The following is a 16,468-nucleotide window of genomic DNA, read 5'->3' as shown; positions in this document are numbered from 1 at the left end:
TTTGTATCTACAGTGTTGGTAGTGTGGAATGGATTTGGTAGGACAGTTAAATAAATTGCAGACTATTTCCTGTGTTAAAGTACTTGCAGCTTAAATAGAGATCTTATTAGGGAAGTTTTAACCAAATAAAAACATTAGAAAATGTCAGAAGAATGAAGAGTACCGGAAACGTATAACATAAAACCTACTCTGTGTTAATGTTACATATCTTAAGTGCTGTTTCGTGCAGAATTGACATCTTAAAAACCTTTCAGTGCAATCCTTTTTAGTATGTAAGGTATGCATTTCACAATCAGTAAACAGTGGCAAAAGCTGTCACGTTCCAAAGCATAAAACTTTAAAAGTTAAGTCATACTTTTTTCATTTCTTTTCCATTAGGAGTCAGAAGAAATTAAATCAAATGAGCTGGATGCCAAGCTTAGAGTCACAAAAGGAGAACTTGAAAAACAGATGCAAGAAAAATCCGACCAGCTAGAGGTGAGTGGCTTTGCTCTTTTCATACCGTGGATTGTGTAATAAATACAGAGGGAGAGAAATAATAAATAATGTTATACTAAGTGTAATAAGAGAATAATAAGGCCTTTTCGAAGGAACACACAGTAACGTTTAGATCTTGTCTGGTACATAATGATTTGTGGTTTCTTTTAAACTTTTTAAAAGATGCATCATGCCAAAATAAAAGAACTGGAAGATCTGAAGAGAACATTTAAGGAGGGCATGGATGAACTACGAACACTGAGAACAAAGGTAATTAAATCGTTAGTCATTTCAGAGGAAAGGTCAATATCTTTAATTTGGGACTCATTCTGATTTTCCAAGTGTTGGAGAAAGGATATTTATATAGAAATGTTTCAAAATGAAAGAACTCAGAGGAGTAGAATGTCGATTTCCTAGCAACGAAGGTGAGTCTCTTATTGAAATGAAAATGTCTTCCACTTTAGTCCCTTTGAACTATTTGCCACACATTGCTGTTTTACGGCACATTTGCTGTTTCTGTAACTTCTCCTCGGGCCTCTAATGTAAGGCAGTCTTGTCAGCGAATTAATTGGAAAGAAAGTTGGACTTTAGAACTGTGAGTGACAAAAAATAATAGACTTCATATTTCTCCCATATAGTCTTGTACAGAGTTAATTTCTAACAATCTAGTATAGTCTTTATTGGAAGAATAGTATCCCTTTTGATATGGATGTGAAATATCATCGAACACCATTTATTTATTTAGAAATAGGCTTTTAAGTAACAACCTGGAATTTGCCATCACTTAATAGTTTTCAAAGTGCCTTTCGTGTGCATTCCATTTGTTCTCCGTGCCAGTTTTTTGAGGTAAGTAGGGAAGGTATACGGTTTTCAGGTGAGGAAATGGAGATTCAGCAAAAACAATGTGACAAGCTAAAAGTCCCGAGACTAAATCATAAGAAATCTGAGACTGAGTCCTAGGACTGTCAACATCCCGTTGTATTTTCTTCACATTAATTAGTTCCGCTCCAGAATTTAGCTTGGATTATTAATATGTAATCACTATTTGAAGTAATTAAGGAACAAGAAAATATTGTTTGTACGCTAACTTGGTTATGATTTTTGATAGGTGAAATGTCTAGAAGATGAACGATTAAGAACAGAAGATGAGTTATCAAAATATAAGGAAATTATTAATCGCCAGAAAGCTGAGATTCAGAATTTATTGGACAGAGTGAAAATTGCGGATCAGATACAGGAGCAGCATCAAAGGTATAAACTTCACAACTTTTCTTTATGCTAATCAATAGGCTCTTCTGACTCAAGATTGTGTTCTTAAATGCCATTACTGCATTAAACAAGAGTGATTTTACAATTTGACTAGTGAAAAACTTTTAAATTCCTGTCTCTGTTTGAACTTTTTTGGATTATCTTTGAAGTTCCTATCATGGCTTCTAAAAATCAAAGTGTATATACCCTCAATATTGGAAATAGCAATTTATAAGACAGAATGGTTTTTAGTTTCTTTATCCGTTCTTTAACTTTCAAATTATGTTACTTACTTTTTCTTCCCAAAGGTAGATACGTACGTATACCTGTATCTTTGTGTGTGTGTGTAGTGCAGAGTCAGGAGCTGACCTTATTCCTTGACCTCTTGGAAAACCTTTTAGCTAGACTCTACTCGTGACATGACCTGGCAGAGCGTGGATTCAGCTTGAATCCAAATACCTTCTTTTTCATACCTTACCCATATCTGCTGCTGAGCGTTGCTAAAAATTCTCACCATCATCAGGGTTGATGCTGTGATAAATCCATGGTTAGTCACCTCAACTGGAAATGATAATGATGTCCCTAGTCATAGCCTCTCCCCGACCTGGAAGCATCTATTCCTGCTTTGTTCACACTTCTGGTCTCCCTCCCCTTGATATTTAGGCTTAGCGGGCAGTTACCTCTTATTTACCTCACAAAAGAAATGGGCGCTAACAAGTTCTTGATCTGTCCTGTGAACTCGCCAGCCTTTGCAACCTTTCTTTCTTTTCCTTTTGTTGTTATGGAAGAAGTGTTCCTGTTCCCCCCTGAATTGAGCTTTTCTCTCGACTTCTGTGGATCCCATGCTCTTCTGCTTCTCTTATCCTTTATTTCTTACCCCTCTCTAAATTTTTTCTTTCTGCACTTAAATATTGTATATTAAAAATATTAAAATCCCTGTGACTCCCCTACCCTTTTCCTGTCCTTCACAACTGAGCATCTTCGTAGAATCATCTATGCACATCCTCCACGCCCTTGCCTCTTTGTTCTTTTTCTCTCTACGTCCTTCTAGGTTCTACCCCAACCTCCCATTAAAAAGGAGGCATTAGCAAATGCCTCCTTAAATCTAGCACACGCTTCTCAGACTAAGCCTTGCTTGAATTTTCAGTATTTTTACAATTTTACTTACTTATTTTGAGAGAGAGAGGGAGAGTATGAGTGCTGGAGGTAGAGAGAGGGAGAAAGCGAATCTCAACAAGGCTTCACATCTAGCACAGAGCCCAACACGGGGCTTGATTTCATGAACTGCGAGATCGTGACCAGCCGGAGTCAAGAGTTGACAGTTAACTGACGAAGCCACCTAGGAGCCCTGAATTTTCAGTATTAAGACCATTAAGCCCCTTATCTTTCTGGACATGCTCTGTTCTTCGCTTCATTTCATATCTGCTTTCCTGGTGTTCCTCCCCACTTCGTGGCCACTCGTTTTCTCCTTTCCTCGGCAGCCTTCTCTTTGTCATAGAACTCTTGTCGTTGTTTATCATACCCCCGAGTGAGCCTTACCATTCCCATACCGTACTGCAGGACCTTCAGATACTGTCTTCAGCCCTTTTTGTTCCGCTCCAGACACACAAGTGTCACAGATGCCTCAAACTTTAATGTGTCCCAAACTGATTCATCTGTCCTGTCCATAAATACACTCCTCTCCTGTTCCTGAGGTGAATGATGCGTGTAGCACCCACGTGACTTTCCAGCCCAGGAGCCTGGGGCTCCTCCTTGGCTCTTCTCTCCTTCCCCTCACACATCTAACCAGAAACAGAGTGTTAGTGAGTATCCTTCAAGTCGTGTATTTTTTACGTTCCCACCACTGCTATCATTGTCCTTTCATCTGGCAAACTGCCACAACTTCTAAACTGTCTTTTTTTAGTTTGGTGGGGTTTTTGTTTGTTTGTTTTTGTTTTGCTTCCCTTTGAATCCATTTCCTACACTGTGGCCAGCATAATCTTTTTAAAATGGAAATCTCACAAGCTTTCAGTGATTTCCCATTGGCTCAGACTGCCCTGTGAGCTCAGATGCCTTAGCATGGCTTGGAAGATCAGTAGCCACCTTCCTTCTCCCTCTGTGCCTTCTCTTTTTTCAGCACAATTGCTTACAAATGTTGAGTGTCTCCCGTGTTCAGTGCTGGGGATATAATGCTGTCGCTGTCCCCATCAGTGTTGAAGCAACAAACAAGTCATTCTGTCGTTCCCTCCCCAGATTTAGCACATACTGTTTCTTCTACCAAAAACATATATATTTTTTTGAATATGAAATGTATTGTCACATTGGTTTCCATACAACACCCAGTGCTCATCCTGACAGGTGCCCTCCTTAATGCCCATTGCCCACTTTCCCCTCCCTCCCACCCCCCGTCAACCCTCAGTTTGTTCTCAGTTTTTAAGAGTCTCTTATGCTTTGGCTCCCTCCCTCTCTTTTTTTTTTTTCCTTCCCCTTCCCCTTGGTCTTCTGTTAAGTTTCTCAGGATCCACATAAGAGTGAAAACATATGGTATCTGTCTTTCTCTGTATGGCTCATTTCACCCAAGAACATATATTGATGTCTCGGTCACTCCTACTTTTTCTTTAGGTCGGGAATTAGCAAACTGTGGCCCGAGAGCCAAATCTAGCATGCTACCTTTTTTTGTAAATAATTTTTTTGTTTTGGAACACAGCTGCTCTCATTCCATTATGGGCTGTCCGAGGCTGCTTTCACACTATGGTACCAGGGAACAACAGTCGCCACAGGGCCATGTGCCCTAGAAGCTTAAATTGTTTACTGTCTGGACTTTTTGCAGGAAAAGTTTGCTAACCTTTACTTTAAGTATTCATTTAAACATCACTTATACGAGGTGAGGCAAGCCACTCTGCGCTTTCATGAAAAATGTTTTATCACACATACAGTTTCCTAACTTGAATGAAAGCCCTTTGAAAGCAAGCCCGTGTCGGTCTTGCTCACTTACACTCCCAGCTCTTAGTTCCTAGCACATATCAGGTAGTCATAAAAATCCAAATAAATAATTTGGATGAATGCGTAAAAGTACCTTCATAAAACATTTTATTTGATGAAAACTCCCAAGCCATTAACTTAATGTATTTTAATAGTTTTTTTTCCCCTAAACATAAACTTTGTTTTTTAGAGGTAAACAAGAAATTGAAAATTTGAAGGAAGAAGTGGAAAGTCTCAATTCTTTGATTAATGACCTACAAAAAGACATCGAAGGCAGTAGGAAAAGAGAATCTGAGCTACTGCTGTTTACAGAAAAGCTCACTAGTAAGAATGCACAGCTCCAGTCTGAATCCAATTCTTTGCAGTCACAATTGGATAAGCTTTCCTGTAGTGAAAGTCAGTTACAAAGCCAATGTGAACAAATGAAACAGACAAATACTAATTTGGTAAGTATAAATTTACATGTAACTTTTATTTATTTATTTATTTTAAATTTTTTATGTTTATTATTTATTTTTGAGAGAGAGAGAGTGTGTGAGCAGGCGAGAGGCAGAGAGAGAGGGAGACACAGAATCGGAAGCAGGCTCCAGGCTCCGAGCTGTCAGCACAGAGCCCAACGCGGGGCTCAAACCCACGAGCTGTGAGATCATGACCTGAGCCGAAGTCGGACACTCAACCAACTGAGCCACCCAGGCACCCCTACATTTAACTTTTAAAGCAACATAGCAAGAAGCACAAATTAAATTTTCCTACTAGCATAAACCTACTGGTAGTTGAGTTAAACTCGTTTTTTGTATTTGCATTGACTTTCTGGCAATTTCAAATGCTGTGCAAGGTAACAGTTTTTCTTTCCAACTTGTTCAAAGTGTCCTTTTTCCTTCCTAATTTATAATAAAATGTCTCCCTAAAATGCTTATGAAAAAGTATTTCACTTTTGAAAATAAGAAAACCATGGTTTTTTGGGGGCGCCTGGGAGGCTCAGTCGGTTGGGTGGCCGACTTCGGCTCAGGTCATGTTCTCATGGTTTGTGAGTTCGAGCCCCGCGTCGGGCTCTGTGCTGACAGCTCAGAGCCTGGAGCCTGCTTTCAGTTCTGTGTCTCCCTGTCTCTGGCCCTCCCCCGCTCACGCTCTGACTCTCTCTCTCAAAAATAAATAAACATTAAAAAGAAAAAGAAAACCATGGTTTTTGTCATTCCTAACTGGAATTACTGTATATTTTTTAAAGTTATTTCAAATTTCTATATGTTTATAGTTTAAAAATGGTTTAATATTTCTGTGTTATGAAAGTATCTTCAAGTTACTCATAAAGATAATTTGAGATTTTAGTCCAAAATACAGAGAACATCGGTCATATGCTCTTTTGCGTGTATGAAATGGCAAATGTGTTAATATGCCCCCTGCATTCCTCTATGAGGAATTTGGAGAGCTCAGGAAACAGAACCTGGTAAGAAGCGATTCTGGAAGAATCTACCATCATTTACCATCAGGGACCTTGTATTTTCAGGACTTTGAATTGTGAGCAATAATGGAAACAGGTATTAAAACTGGTGTATTTTGTTTTATCCTTTTTAATATTTAGGAAAGTAGATTGTTGAAAGAGGAGGAACTGCGGAGGGAGGAGGTCCAGACCCTGCAAGCGGAACTCACCTGTAGACAAACAGAAGTTAAAGCACTGAGCACCCAGGTCGAAGAACTAAAAGATGAATTAGTCACTCAGAGACGTAAACATGCCTCCAGTGTCAAGGATCTTATCAAACAACTCCAGCAAGGTACCAATTTCTCACCCACTTAGACCTTAATATTGTTTCTTTTAGTCATTAAGGATTTATAGAAAAAAATCTACTTTGCATCAGGTTCTACCACTTTGATTAGAACTCTGTGTTCTTTTTAATGTATTGATGTTCATAAACCAAATCACTAAACCTCTTATAGTTCCACAAATAGTCTATAACATCCTCTATGTAAAGGGCACTTATTCGCAGAATCCCAAAACGTGACAATTGGGAATGTACCTTAGGGAAGTAGTGTCTAAACTTTTTGACCACGTGCTCCTATCAGTAAAAAGTAGTTAAGCATTTATTCTCCAATTTATGTATACTTATTTATAAATTTTAAACATGTATTATTCTACATTACAAATGTAAATTTTAAAAGATCAGACGAAATACAAGTATAAATGGAAATTCTAATATTTTCTCCCTATACATGCTATGAGTTGTTTTGTTTAGCATCTAGGTACCTGTACCTCCCCTCATAGACCTCTTAGAGATCACTGAACCCTAACCCTTCATCTTAGAGGAGACCGAGACCCAGATACGTTCTGAATTACCCGAACACAACAACTAGGACTAGAACCCAGATTTCTTTTCATCTAAAAATTCATGCAGTTATTTGGAGTCTATGCTATATGCTTGGATAAAAGATGAATAAGATATGTATTCAGACTTCCTAATCTCTACTATTCCTCACTACTTTGTGGTAAAATATGGTAAAATATAGTAATAAGATAAAAGAGTTTTAGCATTTACTTAATATGAATATATTCAGGTATTTGCCTTAAGGATTATTCAGTTTGTTTTTATAGATATAATTGAAGGGAAATCTTTGGCATCACAGAGATCATCTAAATTCGTCAGGATTCTGAAAGCTAGGTCACTGTACCTAAATGATATCATCATAGTGTTGTCTCTATATATTTTGTATTTGACCTGTACGTTTCTACATGTCATTGTATATGAATGACTACTATAGCTCTCCTGTCTGAAGTATGTATTCAAGAAATTTCTCTTGATGTTTAAGCTATTTTTGCCTAAGTGATTTTAGCAATTAAGATCAGAGATAGTGGGGGCGAATGGTCATGAGAATTGTCACAGGCAATCCATTTCTTTTTCCTATAGCACGAAGAAAATTAGATCAGATTGAGAATGGAAACTATGATAAAGAAGTCAGCAGCATGGGGAGTCGTTCTAGTTCATCAGGTAAAAATCTCAGGCTTCAGATGTTACCTAGTGACTGACTGTAAAAAGAAGTAGCTTCTTTGGTGTGTTAAAAGGTATTGATATGCTTTTTTTTTTTTTTTCCATTTTGAGTTATACAAAGTTGTAGCATTTCCAGTTAAATATTTACATTCTCATCACTGTCCAGGGTTTCAAGTTTGCCACGGGATTCTGGATTGTCTGTCTCCCTACCTCCTTTTTTACCTGCTGCTTCTTTATTCTGTGTAACAATTTCCTCATTTTTCAATTTAGATTTGTATCTATCCATATAGAGAGATTGGGTGTAATACAGTGTCTCTCTCTCTTCCCCCCTTCCTCTCCCTCTCTCTTTTTTTCCTTTTATATTTTAACACCTGAAAACTAATGAAATGATGATCATTATCAGATTTTTTATATATGTGTATTTTATTTTTTAAAAAATTTTTAACGTTTATTTTTAAGAAAGACAGAGTATGAGTGGGGGAGGAGCAGAGAGAGAGAGAGAGAGAGGGAGACACAGAATCTGAAGCAGGCTCCAGGCTTCGAGCTGTCAGCACAGAGCCTGACGCAGGGCTTGAACTCGCAAACTGTGAGATCATGACCTGAGCCGAAGTCAGATGCTTAACGGACTGAGCCACCCAAGTGTATTTTATATATATGTGTATTTTAAAATTTTTTAGCTTTTCTCATGATAAATATGCCAAAAATTATGATTGATACCATTGTGGAAATGATAATTAGCAAAAAAATCAGTATATTTGTCATTTTGGAATGCCAGGAGCCATGCTAAGCACTTCAAGCATATTATTGACTGTAGACTAGTCGTGTGAGGTAAGTATTATAATTCACATTTTAGAGATGAGGAAACTAAGATTCCAAATGGTTCCATGACTTGCTCCGAATTCACAGCGACAGAACTCTCAGCCTCTAGAGTCCTTTCGTGCCATTACACTACACTCCCTCTCAGGAGTTGTACCTTACAGGGAGAATCAGCTGTTCCAGTAATGGGAAAATCATGTAGTAGAAAGAACATGGGTTTGAAATTACACATACGTATTTTGAACCCGGTCTGTCACTTATTAGTGTGCAACCTCGAATAAGATCTATTCCTTGTCTTCAGTCTACAAAATGGAGTTGAAAAGGCTTATGTTTGTAGTATAAAAAGGATCAGAAGTTTTTCTCAACTGATGTTGGTAAAAATAATAGCTAACACTTAGTGCTTATTATATGCACTGTTCCAAACACTTTCACATACATTAGCTCATTTAAATAAAGATAACAATCCTATGAAGTAAATAATAACATTATTCCCATTTTAAGATGAAATGACCAAGGCACAGAGAGTTAAATGACGTGGCCAAAGTCACAGAGCTACAAAGTGGAGGAGTGGGATTTGTACCTAAGGAGACTGGCTTCCAAGCTGAACCCACTGGTATATTCTGTCTTCTCTCTCTGTGTCTGCCTTTGGCTCCTCGTTTCACTTCAGGCTTGTTATTGTGACTTTTTCTGAGTTTTTTGTTTCTCTCTTGCCACTTCCTTATCCTGTTGCTGAGAGACATAATAGGCCCTTTGGTACTTCTGACATCCATGTATTCAATAGCAAGAGCTCAGGCCAGGTAGGACTTGTGTTCTGTGCCCACCTGTGTTAGAGTGAATATTTGAAAACAATACTAGAGAAATAATATGTACTATTAGAGATGACTTTAGACTAAGCACAGCATCTTAACTGATTTTTTTTTTTTTTGTCTTCAGGGTCCCTCAATGCTCGAAGCAGTGCAGAAGATCGATCTCCAGAAAATACTGGGTCATCAGTAGCTGTGGATAACTTTCCAGAAGTAGATAAGGCCATGTTGATTGAGAGGATAGTAAGGCTACAGAAAGCACATGCTCGGAAAAATGAAAAGATAGAATTTATGGAGGATCATATCAAACAATTGGTAGAAGAAATTAGGAAAAAAACAAAGTATGTATTATTATGATAACACACTCTGTGTTTGAAATACCGTTATTTGTATGGTAAAGTTACTGTTTTCAGAACTAATTATAACAAGAGCCCATCTTTCAAAAAATATTTGTTAATTTCCCAGTCTTATATTGATCACTTAACTATGTTCTAGGTTTTGGGAATACAGAAAAACCTAGTTTTTCTGTAAAACAAAGAAAGAAAAAACAGGTCGTTAAGGTGATACAGAGAGTTCAGTGGATGTTGATTTTTCTTTTAAAATTGTTTTAAGTTTATTTATTTTGAGAGAGAGAGACAATTTGAGCAGGCTAGGGGCAGAGAGAGAGGAAGAGAGAGAAAGAATCCCAAGCAGGCTCTGCACTGTCAATACAGAGCCTGACACGGGGCTTGAACCCACAAAACCGTGAGATCATGACCTGAGCCGAAACGGAGAGTCGGACGCTTAACCAACCTAGCCACCCAGACGCCTCAGATGTTGATTTTTTTAAGATACTAAAATAACTTTGCATTTAAAAAGAATACTCGACTTCACTTTCAGTTTTCATGACTCTGGCTCTAAGAGATAATATGGGGTCGTGGGTTATTGTTCCTGTCGGGTAGGATATAGTGGGTAATTTATTGGGCACCTGCCAAGTACAAGATTCTGTGCCTGTGACTTAACGAAATTTCATTGAAATTTCATTCGAAATTTCATACGTTAACTGGTGGTGCTCAGGTCAAATTACTAAATGTTCCAGAGTCACCACTCATCTAGTAAGTGACCAAAAGCTGGAGATCTGGGCCCAGCTCTGACTGACTCCAGAGCCTGTGCTGTGCCAGAGTCCTCTTACAAATGTCATATTCTTTTAAGTAAGAGGTTTTATATATGTACCCATGCCTTTTTAATTTTAATTTTGAAATAATTTTAGTCTTAGAGAAAATTTTTCCCATGACTTAAAAAAAGGATAAAGTTCTGAGTTTAATAACAGGAAAATAGAAAATGCTAACTAAAAATGGAGCAATAAGAAATTACTCAAAAGTATTTTGATTAAAGTAATAAAGAAATTGAAAAGCGGTGTTTGTATATCGTTAATATAAATACCATGTTGAACAAAAATGGGATTAAGAAACTACTGAATGAGAAAAGTTCCCTTATTTTCTAGTATATTTCTTTTTCACCTAATAGATATTTGTTTTATGCTAATCATCTTTATGCTTATGATTAGCCAACTCCTGTAAATTCTAATGTTTTTAATTCTGCAAGTATATAACTGACAGTGTCATTTTATTTTACAGAATAATTCAGAGTTACATTTTACGGGAAGAATCAGGCACACTTTCTTCAGAGGCATCTGATTTTAACAAAGTCCATTTAAGTAGACGGGGAGGCATTATGGCATCTTTATATACATCCCATCCAGCTGATAGTGGATTAACATTGGAACTCTCTTTGGAGATCAACAGAAAATTACAGGCTGTTTTAGAGGATACATTACTAAAAAATATTACATTGAAGGTATTTATATTTTTCATTTACTTACCGACCAGCAAGCATGGCATAATGGGGCCTCTTTCATTGCGTGAGCTGGCATGTAAATGACCAATTCTGTAATGCAAGGTAGCCATTTGACCCAGAGATCAAATTTCTGTATTGTTCTTAATGAAAAAGAAAGAGCAAAACATCAGCTTCACTATTGGACAGACAGTTGTTTATTTTGCAGTGGGCCGCCTCTGACCTCTATTATAGTTAGTTATGATTGATCACTGAGGCTTTAAGACTGAGGTGTGTCTTTTCTAATGTACATTCTAGCTCTACTTTTTGCAGGTATTACCTGACCTGACTGTTCTGTTTGTGCTGTGTTTGGGCCTCCATAGTCAGTAATGGATTTTAAAGAATGTTTTTATTTAATTCATTATTATCATTTTTTAATTTTAGAGAGTGCACAAGCAGGGGAGAGAGGGAGAGAGAGAGAATCTTAGGCAGGCTCTACGTTCAGCACAGAACCTGATGTGGAGCTCAGTCCCATGACCCTGGGATCATGACCTGAGCCAAAGTCACTCAGACGCTCAACTGACTGAACCACCCAGGTGTCCCTAAAACAGAACATTTTAAATCTAGTAATAATTTTGTGCACCAAAATTTACTGTCGCTTCAGTAAAAAGACAGATTCTGAAATGTATAGGACTCCTTTACTGAAAACCACTGTGCTCCTGGCCAGTGTCACCGAGCAGTTAAGACTCATCCTCACCCTTTTGGTTTCAAAATTTAAGCAAAAACAGTACAAACTGAATCTTTATACTTATGCTACCTAATAATTCTGTTTTATTTCCCCCTTTTTCTAACTGGTGAAGGAAAATCTACAAACACTTGGAACAGAAATTGAGCGTCTTATTAAACATCAGCATGAACTCGAACAGAGAACGAAGAAACCCTAACGCAAAGCTCTCATTCACTAAACAGACAAAAGCCACATAAGGAGCAGGTGCCACTGCCCATTATTGTTGGAAACTTTTCCCTGCTTTGTGTGTCAGTAAAAAATTGTTTTGCTTCATCTGTATAAAAAAGTATCCTTTTACAATATGAATGCATTGCTGTGTATACTGTAAGAGCAAAAGCTTTGATGAAATTTGTTTTTGTATAGTGACAGCCTGTCCCTGAATCAGAACAACCGAAATTGCTAATGGTCATACAAAGTGCTGAACATTACTACAAGGGCTTTTGAAAACCCCTTCTCCTTATTTCTTCCTTTTAAAATATATCATGTCAAAAATGATTCAGCTTTTAAAATTCTGCATGAAAGGACACGTGTTCATCATTCCGTAATGTGCTGTTTCTCCAACATGAAGAAAACTAAAGTGATAAAGATCATATTTGACCTTCCAGTATCCCATTTGGTTGTGTCACAGGGATGCCAGTGAGTCTTAACTTCTTGTCATTTTAATGGCCGCTAATAGGAAAGCCAGCTCTTGGTCGCCAGCAATAATCAGCCATTGAATGCCTCCATCAGGTTTCCTTCTCTGTGCTAGGTACGTTTTGTCAGATTCAAATTGTTTGAGTTCATAGTTGAGTTTTTTTAGTCTTCAGTTACACAAAATCTGATTTTAAATAACACGCTCACTTAGAAAATCTCTGCGGACTTCAGTTGTATTTTAAAATGTGAAATAGATTGTTCATTAGAACAGAGAGATGAATAATGAATTCTTTGAAGCTGAAATACTTTAGTTTTACTGACATCAAGTGTTAAGAAAAACGTGTAAGGCTTTTAGGAAGAACCAGTTCCCCAGAGAATCCAGCGTATGGCTCTGTTAACCATGTCATTTGAGCACCATGCTTGATCATTGATATAATTATGTATTCCAGGAGAGTGATCTTACAGTCCCCAAATGTGATGTGTTTCAATATATTTATTTAAAATACAAAATAATTACATCTCTGTAACCAAGGGAAATTTAGAGCCAAATTTGTGTAGCCTGTTGGATTTTTACAATATTTATTTAAAATACGCACTTACATGTCGCCAGTCCATGGTATCGGTACTTCTACATCATTGAATTTTGTTCCCTCCTCTTGTAATTTGTCACCTATTATCATTTCTGTGTGTGGTTTTTCACACTTGATTACATTCAGGTCATCTCTACGATAGGATACCTTGGCTGACCTGCAGATGTTGCCACAAGTGTCACTCTTGTTTTGGATTTTTGCATCCTTTTTTCTCCCCTTAAGAGAAGTAAGCTTTGGGATGATGAAAAAGCCTTTCAGAAGTTATATGGCTCTGAAAGTTGGGCTTACGGTGGCAATGTCCCGTTAATGTGTTTTAACATTTTTTTTATATCAACATTGTTTAAAAGGATCACATGCTTAATTTTTACTAAGGATTCAATGTAGTGTCTTATTTTTTTCTGTGTATCGAGGTGTGTTGTCATCCAAAAACAAAATCTTTTCAGCATGGAAATAGAAGTTCAAAACATTTTTAAAATAACTGTAACAAGTGTCAGTCTTACCATAATGTGTCTTGTTATTTTTACCAATAATAATTTATCAAAAGAAGAGGGTGAGTGCAATCAAATCTGAATTATTTTCCCCTTTGTTTCTAGACATACTATTGATATTCCTATAGACTGCTTAGAGTAGCCAACAAAACTACATTTTTATGGCTGCTTATGTGATAGAGATTCATACACTACAATATTTGTTTTTTCCTTCCAAGACACAAAATATATGAATGGAGGCCAAACAGTGATCAGATCTAGAGTGTCCTATGTCTACACACTTTTTAAGAATATATACATTTATTACATACAAAAATAAAACATTCCAATATTAACACTTGTGCCACCATTTGGGAAAGTTGAATGGTGAAGCAACTTTAGAAGAAAGCTGTCATAAATCATGTTCTGACTTATTGTTACTTACCGCCCCCCCCCCATAAATATAAGAAACTATGGAAAACTTTTGAAGAGAATGCTTTATCTTCTTTTTTTCCTTCAGTTTCTATTGTATCTTCACTTTCTATTGTGGATTAGAACCAAACAAAGTAATATATGAAAATGTGCATATATCACATCTTTATACGAACTCATAAAAAGCTCCTGGTGTGAGGATTTAGGGATTTAGAGAGTCTTTTACTATAGTGAATATACGGAGAGAAGAGTGGAGTGTCCAAAAAAGGAAAATGGCCTGAATAAACCTGAGATCTGGGGGAATATTTATTTTAGATGTTCATTATTCATTGTACATATCAAAGGCTACGTTGATAGTTAGCACTGCTTTGGTTTCTTTGAACAGGAAATTATTTTGTGTGTGTGTCTTATCTGTATATGCTTACTAGGCCTTCGTTTTGAAGTGAGTTCTTACTGTGGCTCCCTTTTTCGCATACTACTTCCCTTTAGCCTGTTAAGTGTTCAGGATTGAAAACAGTGGGTTTGAGCAAAGAAATGGGTTTGAACTTCGGTATTTTGGTTTTTCTTTTAACTTTCTATCTTTGACGCCATTTAAAGTGATTTATCTTGCATTATTTTATCAGGCTACCAGCATGTTATTTATTCATTAAAAAAAAAAAAAACACCTGTATTGAAAGTCTGCTATTGTGCTATATTGCCTGGCACCGTCCAGGGTATTGTGATTTTACTGGTGAACAGACCGGGCAGGACTGTTGCTGTCCCCATGGAGCTGAGGTCTAGTGACAATGGCAGGGAAGGCACCAGAAGCAGCTCTTTGAGCCTCTGCAGCTCCCAGCCAGCTGCCGTAGGAAGAGGGTTAATCCAGTTGTGCAAGTAGTGGCCCAGAAGTCTCGCCGTGGCATGAAACTTCGGGAGATGAGTCCTTGCTCTGGGGTAGGCTGAGAGGTCTGCACGTCCTCTGCCATAGTTTGGTGTTTACTTCTTCTTTAGGAAAAAAGAAGAAAAAATCCAAAGAACATAGACAAGTATTTGATTTTTGCCATTTTAGTAAATTATTAATGCCTACTTGATGCTCATAAAAGTGAATCTAATCACGTTTTCATGCGTGTTCCTAAACTTTGTTTCACAGCATATTCTTTTCTAAAGATTTTCTTCATAAAAGTTTAGATCAAGATTTACCAAGACGTTAAAAAACCGTCAATGTTGTAAATGTTACATATATGCTACTGTGGTGAAAATACTTTTCTCAATCATGTTACTCGGTATGGTTAGTTTGCCTTATGAATGTTGACTCTACTAGCCTGTTTTTCGATATCCTTTTTAAAAAACAAAACAATCTTCTTTTGACACTGAGATTGTTCATTTTTAACACCAGTTGGTGGCACTAGAAACCTGAAATTTCTCAAGGCTCTGAACAAGAGCAAATAATTGAAAACGTATCCAAACATGAAGAATTTTCAGGAAAATAAATGAAAAATATAATTGTATATTAAAGATGTATTTTCTGGTATGAATTCTTTTTTAAAATGCATATGCCTGTCCATTTTGATGACAATGATAAAACTTGTTTATCTTCCAAAAGTGTGTATATATATATATACATATATATATGTGTGTGTATATATATGTATATGTATGTGTGTGTGTGTGCATTGTACAGATAATCTTTAATTTGATTACACTGTTCATTTTGTAAATATGTTTCTGTATAAAATGAAGCTTTTCAAGAGAATTCTATGTATATATTGTACTTATTAAATAGGTAATGCCTGTTTACCAAGTTGTATTTTATAGCATCTTTGATTATTTATTTACATACACCACTTGCTAAACAGACTGATTCTCCAGACTGTTGGCAAGGCTGATTCAAATTGCTTGAATTTTCTTTTTTAAACTCCACTAGGAGGTTTTGCTTACCACAGTTCTCTTTATTATACCAATTATTATTAGAAGTCAATGAATAGTAAGCAGTTTAAATTGAATGCCAGGTTCTGTTTTAAATTTGTGTTTATATCATTGGTAGCAAAACTTGGCCTTTTACAAAAGGCAAATTTTCACATGCCTGTTTTCACATAGACATTTTCACATGCCTGTGTGAAAATTTCTCATTGAACTGGACGAGCCAGTAATATATTCACATTTTCCACCAAACTGTGTAACTTGCCCAAATTATCTACCTTTAATAATAAAGCTCTAATATGTTCAATAAAAAGATACGGAAACGGCATTAATTTCATGAAGTTAATGTGTGTGTGGTGGGTATTTCACATCACACCGTGTTGTTTTCCATACACTTAAATTATGCCACGGACCTGAATGACTTTACTACTGGAAAGAATCCCTTGAAATCAGGATCCTTGGAATAAAGGGAAAATTAATAGAATAGAGGAAGCTTGCATGATGTCCTCAATGGTCTCTTTTTTGGTAGCCTAGGGATTTGTTTTGTGAGAGAAAGGAATGTATA

At 36.8% G+C, this 16,468-nt stretch overlaps 1 protein-coding gene across 2 annotated transcripts in view; it reads left to right on the top strand.

Moving 5' to 3' along the window:
- The window catches only part of CCDC186 (coiled-coil domain containing 186), a 54,512-nt gene extending 38,281 nt beyond the window's left edge, over positions 1-16,231 (top strand). For both annotated transcript variants that reach the window (XM_086680931.1, XM_025917971.2), the window contains exons 8-16: positions 379-477; positions 661-747; positions 1,586-1,728; positions 4,877-5,132; positions 6,266-6,455; positions 7,584-7,664; positions 9,414-9,624; positions 10,900-11,119; positions 11,956-16,231. In XM_086680931.1, the coding sequence (XP_086537057.1) occupies positions 379-477; positions 661-747; positions 1,586-1,728; positions 4,877-5,132; positions 6,266-6,455; positions 7,584-7,664; positions 9,414-9,624; positions 10,900-11,119; positions 11,956-12,039 (1,371 nt within the window). In that variant the 3' untranslated portion in view covers positions 12,040-16,231. The remainder of the gene's footprint in view (positions 1-378; positions 478-660; positions 748-1,585; positions 1,729-4,876; positions 5,133-6,265; positions 6,456-7,583; positions 7,665-9,413; positions 9,625-10,899; positions 11,120-11,955) is intronic.
- The last annotated feature ends 237 nt before the right edge of the window (positions 16,232-16,468 follow it).

The sequence above is a fragment of the Puma concolor genome, chromosome D2 (assembly GCF_028749965.1).
Source record: "Puma concolor isolate L17-30 chromosome D2, mPumCon1.1.hap2, whole genome shotgun sequence".
In the NCBI taxonomy this organism is placed as follows: Eukaryota; Metazoa; Chordata; class Mammalia; order Carnivora; family Felidae; genus Puma; species Puma concolor.
This window is presented reverse-complemented; position numbering and strand designations above follow the sequence as displayed.